This window comes from Euleptes europaea, chromosome 9, assembly GCF_029931775.1.
Source record: "Euleptes europaea isolate rEulEur1 chromosome 9, rEulEur1.hap1, whole genome shotgun sequence".
In the NCBI taxonomy this organism is placed as follows: Eukaryota; Metazoa; Chordata; class Lepidosauria; order Squamata; family Sphaerodactylidae; genus Euleptes; species Euleptes europaea.
In genome coordinates this window covers 21080920-21097086 of record NC_079320.1, presented here as the reverse complement: position 1 = coordinate 21097086, position 16167 = coordinate 21080920, and the positions used below count along the sequence as shown (strand labels likewise).

The 16167-nt window shown below is 43.4% G+C and overlaps 1 protein-coding gene across 1 annotated transcript in view; it reads left to right on the top strand.

Annotated features, from left to right (window-relative positions):
- STPG2 (sperm tail PG-rich repeat containing 2) overlaps positions 1 to 12851 on the top strand; it is a 242468-nt gene extending 229617 nt beyond the window's left edge. Inside the window, exon 13 of the mRNA XM_056855812.1 lies at positions 12693 to 12851. Coding sequence (XP_056711790.1) covers positions 12693 to 12851 — 159 coding nt within the window. The remainder of the gene's footprint in view (positions 1 to 12692) is intronic.
- The last annotated feature ends 3316 nt before the right edge of the window (positions 12852 to 16167 follow it).

Sequence of the window (16167 nt, the reverse complement as noted above, 5' to 3'; positions counted from 1 at the left end):
TGGGTGCCAGCACGCATTCAGTATGAATATTCATGACTGGTATTCCAGAGGGCTAAGACAATTGTACTAAACACACTCACAAAGAAATGCATCCCAAGTTGTGTATGAGACTGAATGATAAATAACTCAAAGAGAAAAACCTGTAGGCATTGGTTTGACTGATTTTGTGTGATGCTCAGTGTTTCCTGGGTGGGGTTCGTGTGTGTGTTTTTTAAAGCATCCAACCTCAGCATTTTGTCTAAGACATTAAAAAAAATTTTTTTTTAAGTTGACACTATTAAGAACTAGGCAACATTTTGAACAAATGCAAAGGATCAAATTCAGAAGTGATTTCTAACGTTAGCATCGTAGTCAACCTGCTTGTACTTCCTAACTTGGCTGAGAGCCGTCCTTTTTATCGCAGCTATAACTGCAAACCTGGCATCTTATTTTGTTCTGTTTGGAATATTTGATTATGTGCAGTTTTAATATACAGGTGCTTTTGGGTTATTTGAATTGTAAATGAGAACATGCGTCCGCTGCTTTCCTGTCCTCGTTCTTGGAAGTAACAGGCATTGAAATTGGAGCTATTAGAAGGATTAGGCCTATTTAGCCAAATTACTACACCGAGAACTGTGTTTTTTAGTATTTACAGATGAGAAAATTATTTACTAGATGTTTATTTTATGCAAATACTTTTGTCAAGCTGCCTAACGAGCTACAGCACTAAAATTAACCTAATTACATAATGTGATATCCACTGGAAATATGGTGTGGGGGGGTTCCTGTCCGATGTGTTGCATGATCTGTATAGATGACTCATTATTATGGCTTGTTATGTCACTGGATAGCAAGAATATTTCAGTCTGGAGAATGACAAAAATCAGGAGAAAGTGCATCAATCAAACAGACACTGTCTGCAATAAATCCTTCCTCTACTTTCAGTTTCAAAGTTTTGATTTTAAAAATATGTCCATATTTTGATGCTGATAATATTGTTGTAAAGAAACAGGTGTTCACTGCTTGATTCAGAGGCTTGGATCCCATGGAGGATTCCCCCAAACAGGTGGGCAGGAAACTTTCACTGATTCACCCCCTTCCACCTGTAACTACACCCCAGTGTGTATTCCTGGAAGTCTCCTCTTCTCAAGGAGCAGCATGTTAGGGATTCATTTGGGGATGTAGCAGAGGGGGAAACTGAGGAAAGTCCTCTCCATTGTAAGGAATCCTTTCTATCAGTAGACAGGTTTCATGGAATCCAGCTCAGATCACGTGCATTGTGTCCCAGTCCCATGGGACTAGTGGCATAATATGAATAATAATGGATACATTAAACAGATTTAATATTTGACCTATCACAGAATGATAGGGTTCCAAAGACCCATGTAGTCCCTGGCATAGAGGTCCTCTTGACACATATTGGCATTATATATGCATCCCCATATCACTAACCAGTGTGGTGGTATTATTCATGTGAGCATGACAGCCATGTGACTGAAACCAGGTGATGGCTGTTCCCCATCCAGTCATTACCCTTTATCCCAGTTGTATGTCAGGATGGAAAAACCCGAGCAGTTGGGCCTTTCCACATGACTGTGGTATTTGTACACATACCGCAGCTACATGGGACAGCATCATGAGGTAGTAGATACTACCTGGCTGTGTGTAAAGGAGACCTCTGCCAGATGGGGGATCTTTTGGGTAATTATTTTTCTTATCCTGTGATAGACCAAAATATTAGTTTATATTGGTTGTATTACCGGGGAATAGCTTTCACATGGCTAAGGGGATTGTCATGGGTGTGGCCAGGAATATAGGGAAACAGTTGCTGGACTGGACCAAAAAGATCATAAAGGATGTTGTGGCACACATAAACAGAATAAACCTGACCTCTCAGGGAAGCATGCCAAGTAGGGAGTGTAGAGACCCAGGACAGAATAGCCTTGAAGGATCAGTAAGAAGAATATAGAGTGGTTAGATAAAAAGAAGGCCTTATGTAGATTAGAATCTGTCGTATCTATTATCAATAGATACCATTTGTTTATAGCCACGAGTAGAAGCATCTGAGAATTGCAAGAATGTCCAGTTTCACAGAACTGAACTTGTTTCATAAGGATGGGAGTATTGGTTGAAGGTTAAAAGAGAAACTTGTAACCATTATTTTTAAATAGGCTTTGTTAAAATAAAAAGTAGCAAGAATTAACTAACATCTTTTATGTATTCTAAGAAGACATTTTAAGTCTAGATAACCTTGTATGGTGTTTGAAGTTATAATGAATTAGCCAAGAATGTGTGCCCTAATCGAGTGGGACAGTTAGCTATTCTTAGTAGATTATTTAAAAATCCTATCAGTAGGGGAAGCTGTATTGATCAAGAGCTTCTTCTCAAAAAGGGTTCCTTGCCTGCCTTACTTTTGGGTATAAAAATTCTATGGACTCATGTAATTGCTCTCCTTTATCTATGTAAAAATGATGGATGGGTGGTATAATGCTTTGTAGATTTACTGAATGTTAAGAATGCAATAAATATGCTTTTATATATAAAAAAGAAGCTTAGAATGGAACAGAACGGAAACAAAGATTCTTTAATAATATTTACTTGTGTACTATACCTAGAATGAGCCTATATCCGTGTTGGCGAACCTATGGCACGCGTGCCATAAGCGGCACGCCGAGCCCTCTCTGTGGGCACGCGCGGAGCCGTCGCGTCTGCCCCCTCCTCCGCCCCTCCTCGCAGCCTCGACGCAAGTTTCCACCGCGCCGCAGCCAACTTTGTCACGGGGCTGGGGCGGAGGCGAGGCGGCAGGCGTAGCGGTGCGGCTGGCCGGGTAGCTGCTGGCCCGGGCCTGCCGTGACGGCAGCTTCCTGGTGCGCAAGAGCGTGGCCGGCGCCTTCGCCCTCCGCCTGCTGTGAGTGGCCCTGGCCCCTTGGAGGCTGAGGGAAGAGGGCTTTCTCTCCCCCCCCGTAGGCTGCACTGTAATCGGCGGCAGCGAGTTGGGAATCACTCCCCCCCTTTCCCTCCCCTCCCCTCCCCTCGGAGCCCCCCTGAGTCGGGAGCTGCTACCAAGCATGCTTCTCCGCTCGGCACCAGTCCCGCTCTGCACGCCGCGAAGGGGAGAGCAGCGGCGGCAGCAGCCGGCTTCTCCCCCAGGCCAATGGATACCTTATGCAGGAGGGCGACGGCAGAGCTCCGGAGCTGATTTCCACCTCCTCGTCCCTCCCGGGGTTTGCATTTTGCTGCAGGCGGCGGAGGGGAGCCAGGGAGCCAGACCGGAGGAACGGAGTGGGAAAGCCCCCCCCACTTTTGCAAACTTGCCGCCCTTTGCACCCGCACGGCTTTTGCTGCTGGTGTGGGAAGCGCGCGAGCTTGCCCCCCCCTTACCCGGGGCGCGATGCAAAGGCGCCTCTTTCTCTGCAACACGGGAGGCTTTTTTGTGTGTGTTTGTGTCTTTGCATCGTTGGGGGGCGAGTTGCAAAAGTTCACCTTGCGGGTTTTCATGCAAGCCTGCGGACAACTCGACCTTTCCTCGGGGGTGTGTGTGTGTGTCTCTCTCTTCCCCCCCCCAATACACCCTGTTGCTGGGGCAAGCTGGCCCCTCGCACATTTTCCCCATCCAGATTCTGAAAACTCTGCATGGGGGGGTGGGTTATTGGCCATTTGTGAATGGGAGATTTTGCCTTGGATTTGCCACTCAGATGCACATTTTCCCCATCCAGATTCTGAAAACTCTGCATGGGGGGGTGGGTTATTGGCCATTTGTGAATGGGAGATTTTGCCTTGGATTTGCCACTCAGATGCACATTTTCCCCATCCAGATTCTCAAAACTGCATGGGGGGGGGGGGTTATTGGCCATTTGTGAATGGGAGATTTTGCCTTGGATTTGCCACTCAGATGCACATTTTCCCCATCCAGATTCTCAAAACTCTGCATGGGGGGGGGGGTTATTGGCCATTTGTGAATGGGAGATTTTGCTTGGATTTGCCACTCAGATGCACATTTTCCCCATCCAGATTCTCAAAACTGCATGGGGGGGGGGTTATTGGCCATTTGTGAATGGGAGATTTTGCCTTGGATTTGCCACTCAGATGCACATTTTCCCCATCCAGATTCTCAAAACTCTGCATGGGGGGGTGGGTTATTGGCCATTTGTGAATGGGAGATTTTGTCTTGGATTTGCCACTCAGATGCACATTTTCCCCATCCAGATTCTCAAAACTCTGCATGGGGGGGGGGGTTTATTGGCCATTTGTGAATGGGAGATTTTGCTTGGATTTGCCACTCAGATGCACATTTTCCCCATCCAGATTCTCAAAACTGCATGGGGGGGGGGGTTATTGGCCATTTGTGAATGGGAGATTTTGCGTTGGATTTGCCACTCAGATGCACATTTTCCCCATCCAGATTCTCAAAACTCTGCATGGGGGGGGGGGTTTATTGGCCATTTGTGAATGGGAGATTTTGCTTGGATTTGCCACTCAGATGCACATTTTCCCCATCCAGATTCTCAAAACTCTGCATGGGGGGTTATTGGCCATTTATTAATGGGAGGTTTTGCCTTGGATTTGCCACTCAGAATTCCTTAAAATTATTTGGCAGAAAATTCCACACTTTTAAGTCAATGAAAGCACTTGGGATTGCTTTCCTCACTTTGTTTGGATCATCTTATGCTTGTGAGCAGCTGTTTTCAGCTTTGAATTATATCAAATCTGACACCAGAAACAACTAACAGATGACCTGAGTGCTGCATGTGTTGCTCTCAAATTTACAAAGTATGAGCCAAGGGTAGACAAATTATCAGCATGCACACAACAGCAAAAATCACATTAATTGTTCAAAAGCATGTCTTTCGATAAAAAGTTGTTTGTATCATTGAAAGCTCTGTTATTGTGTTTTTCTTTTAAGGCAAAAGATGTTAACGTATGAGTTTTTTCTAAACTAAAACCTCAGTATTCAGGTTAAATTGCTGCATTGGCACTCGGCGATAAATAAGTGGGTTTGGGGTTGCAGTTTGGGCACTCAGTCTCTAAAAGGTTCACCATCACTGGCCTATATCATTAATGAGGTGTTACTGAGGGTATACTGCTGGCTTGGAATTAAAATGATATGGTATAGGAAAGCTAACTAGATGCCTAGGGTTTCTTAAGTACATGGCTTTATCTGAATCAGGCCTGACCAAAGTAATCCAGAATAGTATATTTGAAATATTAGTTTATATTAATTGTATTACCAGGGAATGACTTTTGCATGGCTGAAGGTATGCTTGAAAGGGGGTAAAGTCACTGGACCCTAACCTGGATGGCCCAGGCTAACCCGATCTTGTCAAATCTCAGAAGTTTAGCTGGGCAGGCACTGCTCAGTAGTTGGAAGGGCACGATGGGAGAGCAACAGGGTTGCTACACAGAGGCAGGCAATGGCACACCACGTCTGAATGTCTCTTGCATTGAAAACCCTATAGGATTGCCATAACTTGACTGTGACTTGATGGTACTTTCCATCACCAAAGTCCCTGGCAACTTCCATTGAGAAACCTCTAGTTTAACCATCCAGCACAATGCAGACTACAGTGGGCACATGTTTGCAGAGTGTGCGCTAAAGGACCTGTGACCGTGTAGTGTGCAGGTACTGTGCGTGCAAAAAGCCTGACTTTCAATCCCTAATTTTTCTAGTTAAAGGATCTTTGACAATAGGCCTGGAAAAGACCCAGTATCTGAGATGTTGGTGTTCCACTGCCAATCCAAATAGATAACGCTGAGCCAGATGGTCCAGGGGTGTGACTTGGTAGGAAATCGTTTTAGATGTTCAAACATTTTGAAAAGTCCCTCCTGAGCAAATAAGCCCAGTTCAAAAATTTTTGAGAGCAGATAATTCTGAATGTATGGCAGAAAAGTGAGTCCACATCTCTCCCCCACCATCTGTATGGTGTAACATATTGCTAATTCCCAGATCATTCCAGGGAATGTAGATGTACACCGCCTGTCTGGCATTGCTCATTTCATCATATGTGTGTCAAGGAAGTAGCTTTCTATCTTACCCATTATGCATAAACAGTGGACTAAAACAGCCAACTGGTCTTATATCAAGTTGCTTTCATCCCCAAATACTTCATCCATTTAACATTGTTCCATCCAATAACGTTCTGAAGGATCACAGAGGGCTACTTGCATGGAATGGTTACTGGGCAGGAAACATACACAGCAGCAATTCGTCCTCATTTACAAAATGAACCATTGCAAGAAAATAACTCAGAAATCAACTAATGGGTCAAACTCATCCATGCTTCAGTGCCAAACAAACAGACTGAAACCATTGAAAATAGAGACATGCAATGGCTGTCTGGATCCTCCCCCCCCCCCCGCCACCGTGACTTGAGTGCTGCTTACAGAACATTAATATGTATGTGCTACATCTTTACCTCCCATTTTAAATAAAGCTCAACGAAAACAGGCTTTTAAAAACAATTTTAAATTCAAATGCCAAACCCTGTTACCTTTTTGCATGCACTAGAATTGCATCGCCTGAGGCTGTAATCTTGCAGAGGTTACGTCTTGGATCCTTCTGAATTTTCATGAACTGCTTTTTGATTGGATTCTGTTTAATAGGAATGAGGAATATCTTAGTGGCAAAATAATCTTATTGTAGCGGTGCAATGCCTTGTGTGTGGGCGTTGCTATTAGGGTCTTAGCAAGCTTATATTTAACTAATAACCTTTATCTTGTGACAAAATGAAAGACGTAGAATGCTTGTATAGAACTTAGTGGAGGCTTTCAATGCAAACTTCATTGGACTGTTGTCTTTCGAGAGAATGGTTTGTGTGAATACATTCATTTATTGATCATGGCTTTTATATATACTCTATTTCAATCTCAGATCCAATATATGTGCATTTCTTTGTATGGCCGCCCTCAAGCCCTGAGACACTGAACAAATAAAGCATATAGTAAACATGAAACTTTAGGTGTATTGACTGACTCTTCTGATAGCTTTGGTGGCTGAGGAGCCATCTGAGGTTTCTGTGGAGTTTGCACTGGCATTGTGTGTTTTCTGCGAAAGAGGGGCATATTTGTCGCAGGGTCCTTGAGACCCAAGAGATGTGAACCAGAATCTTGTAGGTTTTCTGATAGCCACAGGATTATTTTGCCCTATTCCAAGGACATTCCAAGGTGCTAATCTGGTGAACCGGGTTGGTTTCCCCACTCCTACACATGAGAAGCCTGCTGGGTGACCTTGGGCTAGTCACAGCTTTCTCAGCCCCACCCACCTCACAGGGTGTCTGTTGTGGGCAGGGGAAGGGAAGGTGATTGTAAGCCGGTTTGATTCTTTCTTAAAACCAACTCTTCTTCTTTTTGTTATTGGAACAAGTGGGAGGAGCACATATGGCAGCTCCTCAAATACTACTAAGAAAACACGAACTCATTTAGATTGCAGTCTTCAGCATATACCATAGAAAGTGAGTCCCATTGAAATCCATGGAGCTTACTCCCAAATAACCCATCATTATTTCTAGCTGCTAGTTGGGTTTGCATCTCAATCCTGTTTTGTATAAGTAGAAAAATAATGTAATTTAAAGCTAGAAATTGTTCAGGGCTGTCAACTGAAATAAAACTGGTTGCATTTGCGGTAGCATTTCCCCCCTCCCTTGGCTTTGTTTGCTACAAGCCCTTGCTCCACTGCTTGCTTCTTGTCATGATCCTGTGCCTGAATTGATCTCTTCACTCTGGACATGTAGCTACTGACCCCAGTCTCGAATCTCTGGATCAGTGTTTCTGAGAGCTTTTTGCTGCTGTGTTCTATTGATTTCTCTGACACACAGGTTGCTTGCTGCCTAGATCTGTGCTGATCAACATGAATTTTGCCCTTGGGTTGGCCTTCTACTTAATCTATGCCCTCTCTACCTTGGCCTTTTACACAAATAACCACGGCCGCTTGTTAATCACAGTCGGTCTATAACTTTCAACTTATGTTCCACATAAAAGCAAAATCTGCCAGAATTGTATTTGGTGCTTCACTGAAACAGCATGTGTCCACATTTGAAAACCATAGAATGATGGCTTATAGACCTTTCTACTTGTCTACATAGGTTTGCCACCTAAAGCATTCCTGCATGAATGTTACAAATAAATTAGTACTGGTGGGCCAAGATGTATTTTGGGGGACCATCACTGATCATCTAACTGAGGAAACCCTGATAAGCTTCTAAAATATCCCAGGATTCCCTGGAACACTTTCTAAAAACCACATCCCTAGAGTAATGGCTCTGTTTGCTTTTGTAACATAATACCCAACATTGCTCAATACTTTATTTATGAATTATTTATGAAGACATTTATATTCCATCTTTCTGTATATTTGAGGACTCTCACCGGTCACTACAAATACCAATATGTTAAAATATAACAATTAAAAACAAAGATACTGTCTGCTTCTCCCTCCCTCCAGATTCCTAGAACAATATGCAAGACAAGCTCTGCCTCCCAACAGCTTTCAAAATGGTTTGGGCTGCCAGGTCCCTCTTTGCAACCAGTGGATGGTTTTTGGGGCAGAGCCTGAGGAGGGCGGGATTTGGGGAGGGGAGGGACTTCAATACCATAGAGTCGAATTGCCAAAGCGGACATTTTCTCCAGGTGAACTGATCAGTTGTAATAGCAGAAGATCTCCAGCTAGTACTTGGAGGTTGGCAACCCTAAAAATGGCACTCAAGAAGGTGCTCTCCATATTTATTTAGTGCATTTTTATCTTGCCATTCCTCCAGGGAGCTCAGTGCAGTATACATTTCTCCCCTTCTTAATTTTATTTTCACCATAGACCGGTGAGGATGGTTAGGCTAAGAGGTCCCATGTCGCCTAACAAGCTTCATACCTGAGCAGGGGTTTGAATTTAAACACCAATAATGTATTTAAATAAACAGGGTTGGATCTAGCCAGCTTTTCTACTCAATCTCACCCAATTCCCGTCCTTATTACATCCCTCATCCCAGATGGCTTTTGTCTATACAGTCCCATGATCCCCAGCATAGGCGTTTTGGTGGTCAAAAGGGACCCCCTTGTCTCTTTTAATCAATAGAGAAGATGCTTGGATCCAGCCCAGCGTACTGAAATATGCAAAGGAAATAATAATAATACGAGTTGGTTATTATACCCCTCTTTTCTGTACTGTAAGGTGTCTCAAAAGCGGCTTACAATCACCTTCCTCTCCCCTCCCCCAAACGGCACCTTGTGAGATGGGTGGAACTGAGAGGCTTCTGAGAGAACTGTGGTTGGCCCAAGGTCATCCAGCTGGCTTTTTATGTGGAAGAGCAGGGAAACAAACCCGGTTCTCCAAATCAGAGTCCGCCGCTCTTAACCATTGCACCATGCTGGCTCTCAAGATGAATTAATGCCTACTATTTCAATCAAAAGTAATTTATTTTTTAAAGTTTATGCACAGCCTTCCTAAGTGATAGACTACAGAGATTTTGATAAAATCCAGAAATATTTAAGAAAGAATACATAAAGCAGCTTTTGATCACATTTTCTGGAAGTTGTATGAGCAGACATAAATGTCTGCAGCCAGATCACTGTCAGTGGGTGGTGAGTATTTACACACAAAAGCTACAGTTCACAAGATCTGCTGCATATTATATGTTGCTGTAAGATTTACAGGCTTATCTGTCCTAACCATTTTGGGTATGCCTGCACATATATTTTGGTCAGCTGAACAACTTTTACAAATAAGAAAGGGGCAGGAGAAGAAGGTTAGCAGAGGTTATAAATCAGTTCAGGGAATAGTCACATGTCTCCATGAATGTGCTTGATATTTCAGAAACCTTGTGCTGTTTTGCTGCACAATATTTTCCCATGATAGTCAAACCTGTCATGATAATATATAACGGGTAGACTGGTGTTGAAGTTCCCACTTTTTTAAGTTGCATTTTTTTCAGAGAGCATCATGGCTCTTATACTTCTGTGCAATTTAAGTTATTCATATTGTGCCATGATGTGTGGTTACAAGAGTTGCCAGGTCCCTCTTCACAACCAGCGGGAGATTTTGGGGGTGGAGCCTGAGGAGGGCAGGGTTTGGGGAGGGGAGGGACTTCAATGCCATAGAGTCCAATTGCCAAAGCAGCCACTTTCTCCAAGTGAACTGATCTCTATCGGCTGGAGATCAGTTGTAATAGCAGAGCTCCAGCTAGTACCTGGCAGTTGGGAACCTTAGTGTATAGTCCAGAATGTGTGTGCCCTACAGAGCAATCCCAATGTGGGGGTACTTCTGAGGCAGCCAGGGTCAGCGCAGCCCCGTCACCTCCTGGACAGTTTACTGTGCTAAGCACAGCAAGCCAAAAATGAAACTCCCCCAAGCTCCTTGAAACTGTTCTATGCAGTTTCACGGGGCTACACCACTCTTTCTGCAGGCGCAAGTTTACACAGGCAAAAGTGGGTGCTCCCAGGGCGAAAAGGATTAAGGAGCTGAGTAAAGTCAGCCCCGCCCCCGGGAATGTTCCCTTTGGGGCTGGTGCCAGCCCTTGCGCTGGGGGAACGCTGTCCTGGCGCCTGTGCCTCGTGCTACTGCGCAGCTTCCCAGCACTGGTGTAAGTGGCCCTGTGGCAGCGTAAGTGCCCATTTGGATGGTGCAAGTGGCACTTACGCCACCACTGGGGTCACACCGCTTCCAAACCCCTTTTGCCCCCCCTTCAGGATTGCACTGTTAGGCAAGTGCTTGTGTAAACATGGTCTACCTTCCAATAACAGCACATACCTACACCAACATAGTCCACTGCAAGAAAACTACTTTCCTTTTCCTAGCTCCACACATCTAAGAAGCTGTGAACTTGCATTTGAAAAAAAGAAAAGAAAGAAAAAAAGTTTGTGTCCGGAGCAATGGCCATATATCAGGAATAAGGATCTGTGATTAGATGATGAAGCCACTGCCACAAACTGGAAAGACAAACTGAGAACCCAAAGAAGATGGGAATCAGAAACATGGTTTATTAAAGAGTGACTGCGCAGTGCATCAAAGCAGGGCACAATGATCCCAAAGACCAAATTCTGAGCAAGTTATTCATTGAAGTGGAAGAAAGGAATGTGTGAAAGGGAGAGACAGCTGGCAAATTGGGGTGGGGGGAGACGGATTAATATAGCTACCTATCGTGGCCTCCAATACTGAGGAAGGGGTCTGGCTACTAAGTAAATCCAATAGGGAAAAGTGGAGTCTTAGAACTGTGTCTTAGAGAAGGCAAAATAAAAATAAAAAATTGACAGTGGAGAGATTCTGTTCACATTTATAAGTAGGGTTGCCAACTTTCTGGTGGGGCCTGGAGATCTCCCACTATTACAACTGATCTCCAGGTGACAGAGATCAATTCACCTGGAGGAAAGGGCCGCCTTGGAGGGTGGATTCTCTGTCATTATACCCTGCTGAGGTCCCTCCCTTCTCCAAACCCTGCCTTCCACAAGCTCCACTCCTAAAATCTCCAGGTATTTCCCAACCCAGAGCTGGCAACCTTATTTATAAGGCACAAAGAGGGGTGGCTTGGAGATGGATGGGGGGCAGGTATGTGTGCAGGGCATTTAATGATCCCAAAGAATGTGAAATGAAGGGTGAGTGGCTCTAGAAGGGCAAGCATGGCATGAAGGGCAGATTCAAACCTGTGCAAAGGCAGGAAACTGAATGAAGGTAGCTTTTCCATGTATGGGCATAGATTTTGTGGTGGGCAATTAGACAAGGGACCAGCAACAGTGTCTTGTAGAGTCCTTGATTAATTATCTGAATGCTGTTTTGGGTGTGTGTGGGGGGGGAGTCCTTTCCATCCAGGATTATCCAGTGAGTGTCTACTCTCAGCAAATATGATTCAGTGTATGTGTGAGGGGTGGGGGGTAATCCAGCTTCCTTTCTTTAAGCTGTCTTTTGTTCTGTTGGGTTTTTTTTTAATACCCTGCTTTTCTCTACCATAAGGAGTCTCAAAGCCGTTTACAATCGCCTTCCCTTCCCCCTCACAACAGGTAACTTGTGAGGTAGGTGGGGCTGAGAGAGTTTGGAGATAACTGTGACTAGCCCAAGGTCACACAGCTGGCTTCATGTGGAGGAGTGGGGAAACCAACCCAGTTCACCAGATTAAAGTCCTCCACTCTTAACCACTACACCACCTTGGCTCTGTTAATGCATTGGCTTAAAATGTGTATTTATGGCTCAATAAACATTTACCCTGTTTCAAACATAATGGATGCCTTTTTTCTCCATAAACAATGAGATTTTTCCTTGAGGAAAAGAAACCTGTTGTGTGTAAATTGTCCTTTGGAACACCCATTCAATGAAATCCTATTATTTACCCACCGCTTCCTAGAGAAGTGGAAATGTAAGTAGCGTGACAGACACCACACAGTAACAGCAAACAGGTTTCTTTGGAAGAAAAAATAATCAAGGCCCATGCCTATTTATTTACAGATATGAAATTCCTTTGTTATAATTATGCAATAACAGGCAAACAGGTAGGGTTTGCTCCAGAGCAATCTTACCCCCCATGGGGGACATCTAATGTATGAATCTTAATATTTCCCTTGAAAACTTCTCTGAAAGAGTATGTTGCTAACAAGAAAAAAAAATCCCTTTTGTGGTTAAGAGAATCTCTCTTTCCTAGGAAATATACATTTTTCAAAGGCAACTCATTTTTGTATTTCATTGTTGATCTCATGCACGTTAGACCTGTAATAAGTATATACTATTATATTTATTTTCACAGCTGAGTCCACTCTTTAGAGATACAGTCCTGAAGAGAACGTACAACTCTACGTTGAACAACCCTGTTGGGATTGAAGTAGAGGACACTTACACTTACAAACCTCCAACAGACAGGGGAGACTCTTTATATGTGTCTAATGAAGTGCTCTCGAAGGAGTGAGTACAGCAACTTACCTACACAGCTACCTACCTATATATTTCCTAACAAATACAGTCTTATGGTCTGTTGGAAATCTACAATGTACTTTGCTGTGATAGTCTGTGTTCTGGATTAAAGTGAGCATTTTTCCTATAAATGTTTATGTTTTAAGAGCTGAAGAGTATGCATAAATTCATTATTAGATGGAAGCCTTATCCATAACTTTCATCCTTCAACTCATGCCCTTTGCTTAAACTCTTCTAATGCAGGAGCTAGCCTGGACTTTATTTGACTCGGTAATCAAAGCACACAATTCTGGGCCTCTTCGGTGGGCAGGCACAGGCAAACTTTATTTATTTATTTATTTATTTAAACATTTATATCCTGCCTTTTCCACTTGGTTCGAGGTGGCTTACAGTAATAATTAAAGTGGCCCTAGCTAAAACCAAAGATAAAATAGCAAGTCCCAAATCCTTCCCCCATTCCTCCTGAAGAGATGCTTGCCATTTAAACACGCTCAAAAGCTCTGACAACCAGGCAGACCTTGCAGCGCCTCCAGAAGATCTCTAAGGAGGGGCCCCTGTCACCTCTCCAGGCAGCCCATTCCACAGAGCCGGAGCCCCGATGGAAAAGGCCCAGGGTCTGGTCAATGCCGCCCGAAGTGGTTGGATAGCCAACTTGATGACTAGTTGGCGCACAGGGACATACAGGAGGAGATGGCCCTTCAAATATGTGGGTCTCAGGTTGTCAAGGGCCTTCAATTGACCTTGGAAACAGACTGGCAGCCAATGCAGCTGTTTCAAAATGGACAGTATATGTTCCTGGCAGGCAGCCCCTGACAGCAGTGAGGCTGCCGAATTCTGGATCAGTTGTAGTTTCCATATTGTCTTAAAGGGCAGCCCCATGTAGAATGTGTTGCAGTAATCCAACAATGAGGTTGCATGTGTCTTAAGTGCCGTCAAGTTGCTTCCGACTCATGGCAACCCTATGAATCAAAGTCCTCCAAAATGTCCTATCTTTAACAACCTTGCTGAGGTCCTGCAAACTGAGGGCCGTGGCCTCCTTTATAGAGTCAATCCATCTCTTGTTGGGTCTTCCTCTTTTCCTGCTGCCTTCATCAATTCCTAGCGTGACTGTTTTTTCCAGTGACTCTTGTCTTCTCATAATGTGACCAAAATACGATAGCCTCAGTTTAGTCACGGTGAGGTTACAGGAGCATATATCAGTATGGCCAGATCAGCTGAGTCTAGGTAATGAGAAAGTTGGCAAATCAGATGCAGCTGATGGAAGGCACTCCTGGCCACCATGCCAGCCTATTTTTCAAACACTAAAGGCAGGGTCCATGAGCACTCTGCAAGCCCTTAACCTGCTCTGAGAGTTGCATTCAGGAGCATCCGCAAAGAGCTTTTTAGTGGATTAGATGTTCTTACTCAATGCTGTCCGTTTCCTTCAATACACAGGCATCAGGTCTTCAATCCATAATAGCCGCCTACTGAATGTACAATAAGATGGGGATGCTGCAGAGGTTCCTTTTTCATTTGTGTTAAGCAGTATGCCTGTCTCTTTCTCTCCCCCACCCCACCTTTTCCAGCAAGGAAAAATGATGCAGTACCTGATACATGACGATGAGTGAATGCTGTCTTGAGAAGAAAGGACTACAGATTGACGAGGTCCTCCATCAACTATTCAAATTAACACTGTGATTCATAACTCTAAAATATATGAAAACTGTGATCCTTTGAGATGCAACTTGGTTGTTATTTCTGGATTTCTCTTTCATTGTTTTCCTGCAGTTTACTGATATTTTTGTTTGAGCAGCTACAATGGGTAATAGTTAGATTTTCACCACCACTTTTTAATCCTTTGCAAGATAATGTAACCTGTCCCAGATGTAAAGGTCCCCTGTGCAAGCATCGGGTCACTCCTGACCCATGGGGTGACATCACATCCCGACGTTTACTAGGCAGACTTTGTTTATGGGGTGGTTTGCCAGTGCCTTCCCCTGTCATCTTCCCTTTACCCCCAGCAAGCTGGGTACTCATTTTACCGACCTCGGAAGGATGGAAGGCTCAGTCAACCTTGAGCCGGCTACCTGAAACCAACTACCGTTGGGATCAAACTCAGGTCGTGAGCAGAGCTTGGACTGCAGTACGGCAGCTTACCACTCTGTGCCACGGGGCTCCTGATGTAGAAGTTCCAAATGTAGAAGTCCAAAATTTAGGATAATATATTAAAACTAGGATATTCTCGTAATATGTGTATTGTAAACCTGAACACCCAGCCAGTGCAAGTGGTAAACAAAGTAGTTTTCATGATAACATTTGTAGGTATCTCTAAATACATATTGATTGCAAAAATAATCACAAGAACCCAAACAGCCAAAATAATCACAAGAACCCAAACAGCCACATGAGACCATTTGCTATAATCTTGTGTGTAAAAAGTGCATCGTAGTCTTTCCATTACCACTGTAATATCTGGGCTTTCCATGATCCTTTTATGGTCTATTTGGTTAGAGATTTGTAAATATCTTTTAAAATTCATCAAAGATTTCCACCGTTTATAAGTTGCTAGAGATTCCTTATGGTGGAAGAAGATGTGAAAAACATATGCATAATATCTCTCTCACATATCCTTGAATTTAAATCAAGGGCTTAAGGAGATGGAAGAGGAAGAAGATTTCTGATATCTTCTGCATAGCTGGAATCACATTAACTTATTATGCCTACATATACCCTCGCCGTGTATTAATCAGGCTACAATTACGGCATTAGTTACCTTTGTCTGCAAGCACTGACTCTTATAAATTCTTATAAATGGTTATTTAGGCATCTTGGATACCATAGACATTCTCCTTTGCTGTTTTATGCTATTTTTATTTCTAATATAGTGAAAGTCTACAGGTCTCCTAGAACAGACTTTGGCTACATCAATTTATAACAATTAAAACAAAGCCATTGTGTAAAAAACTGATATCAGAAATTAAGACAGGAGAGAGCAACTTCTAATCATGGTACAGACATGCCTCATTTATTGTGCTTCACTTTATTGCACTTTGCAGACAATGCATTTTCAAGCAAATCTATTGGTGCCATTTTTCCAACAACATGCTCCCACTTCGTGTCTCTGTGTTACATTTTGGTAATTCTTGCAATATTTCACACTTTTTCATTATTATTACAGTACATTTTTAGACATAATGCTATTGCACAGTTAATAGACTACACTATAGTGTAAACATAACGTTTATATGCATTGGGAAACCAAAAATTTTGTGGTACCCACTTCATCGTGATATTCGCTTTATTGCGGTGGTCTGGAACCAAACCCACAATAT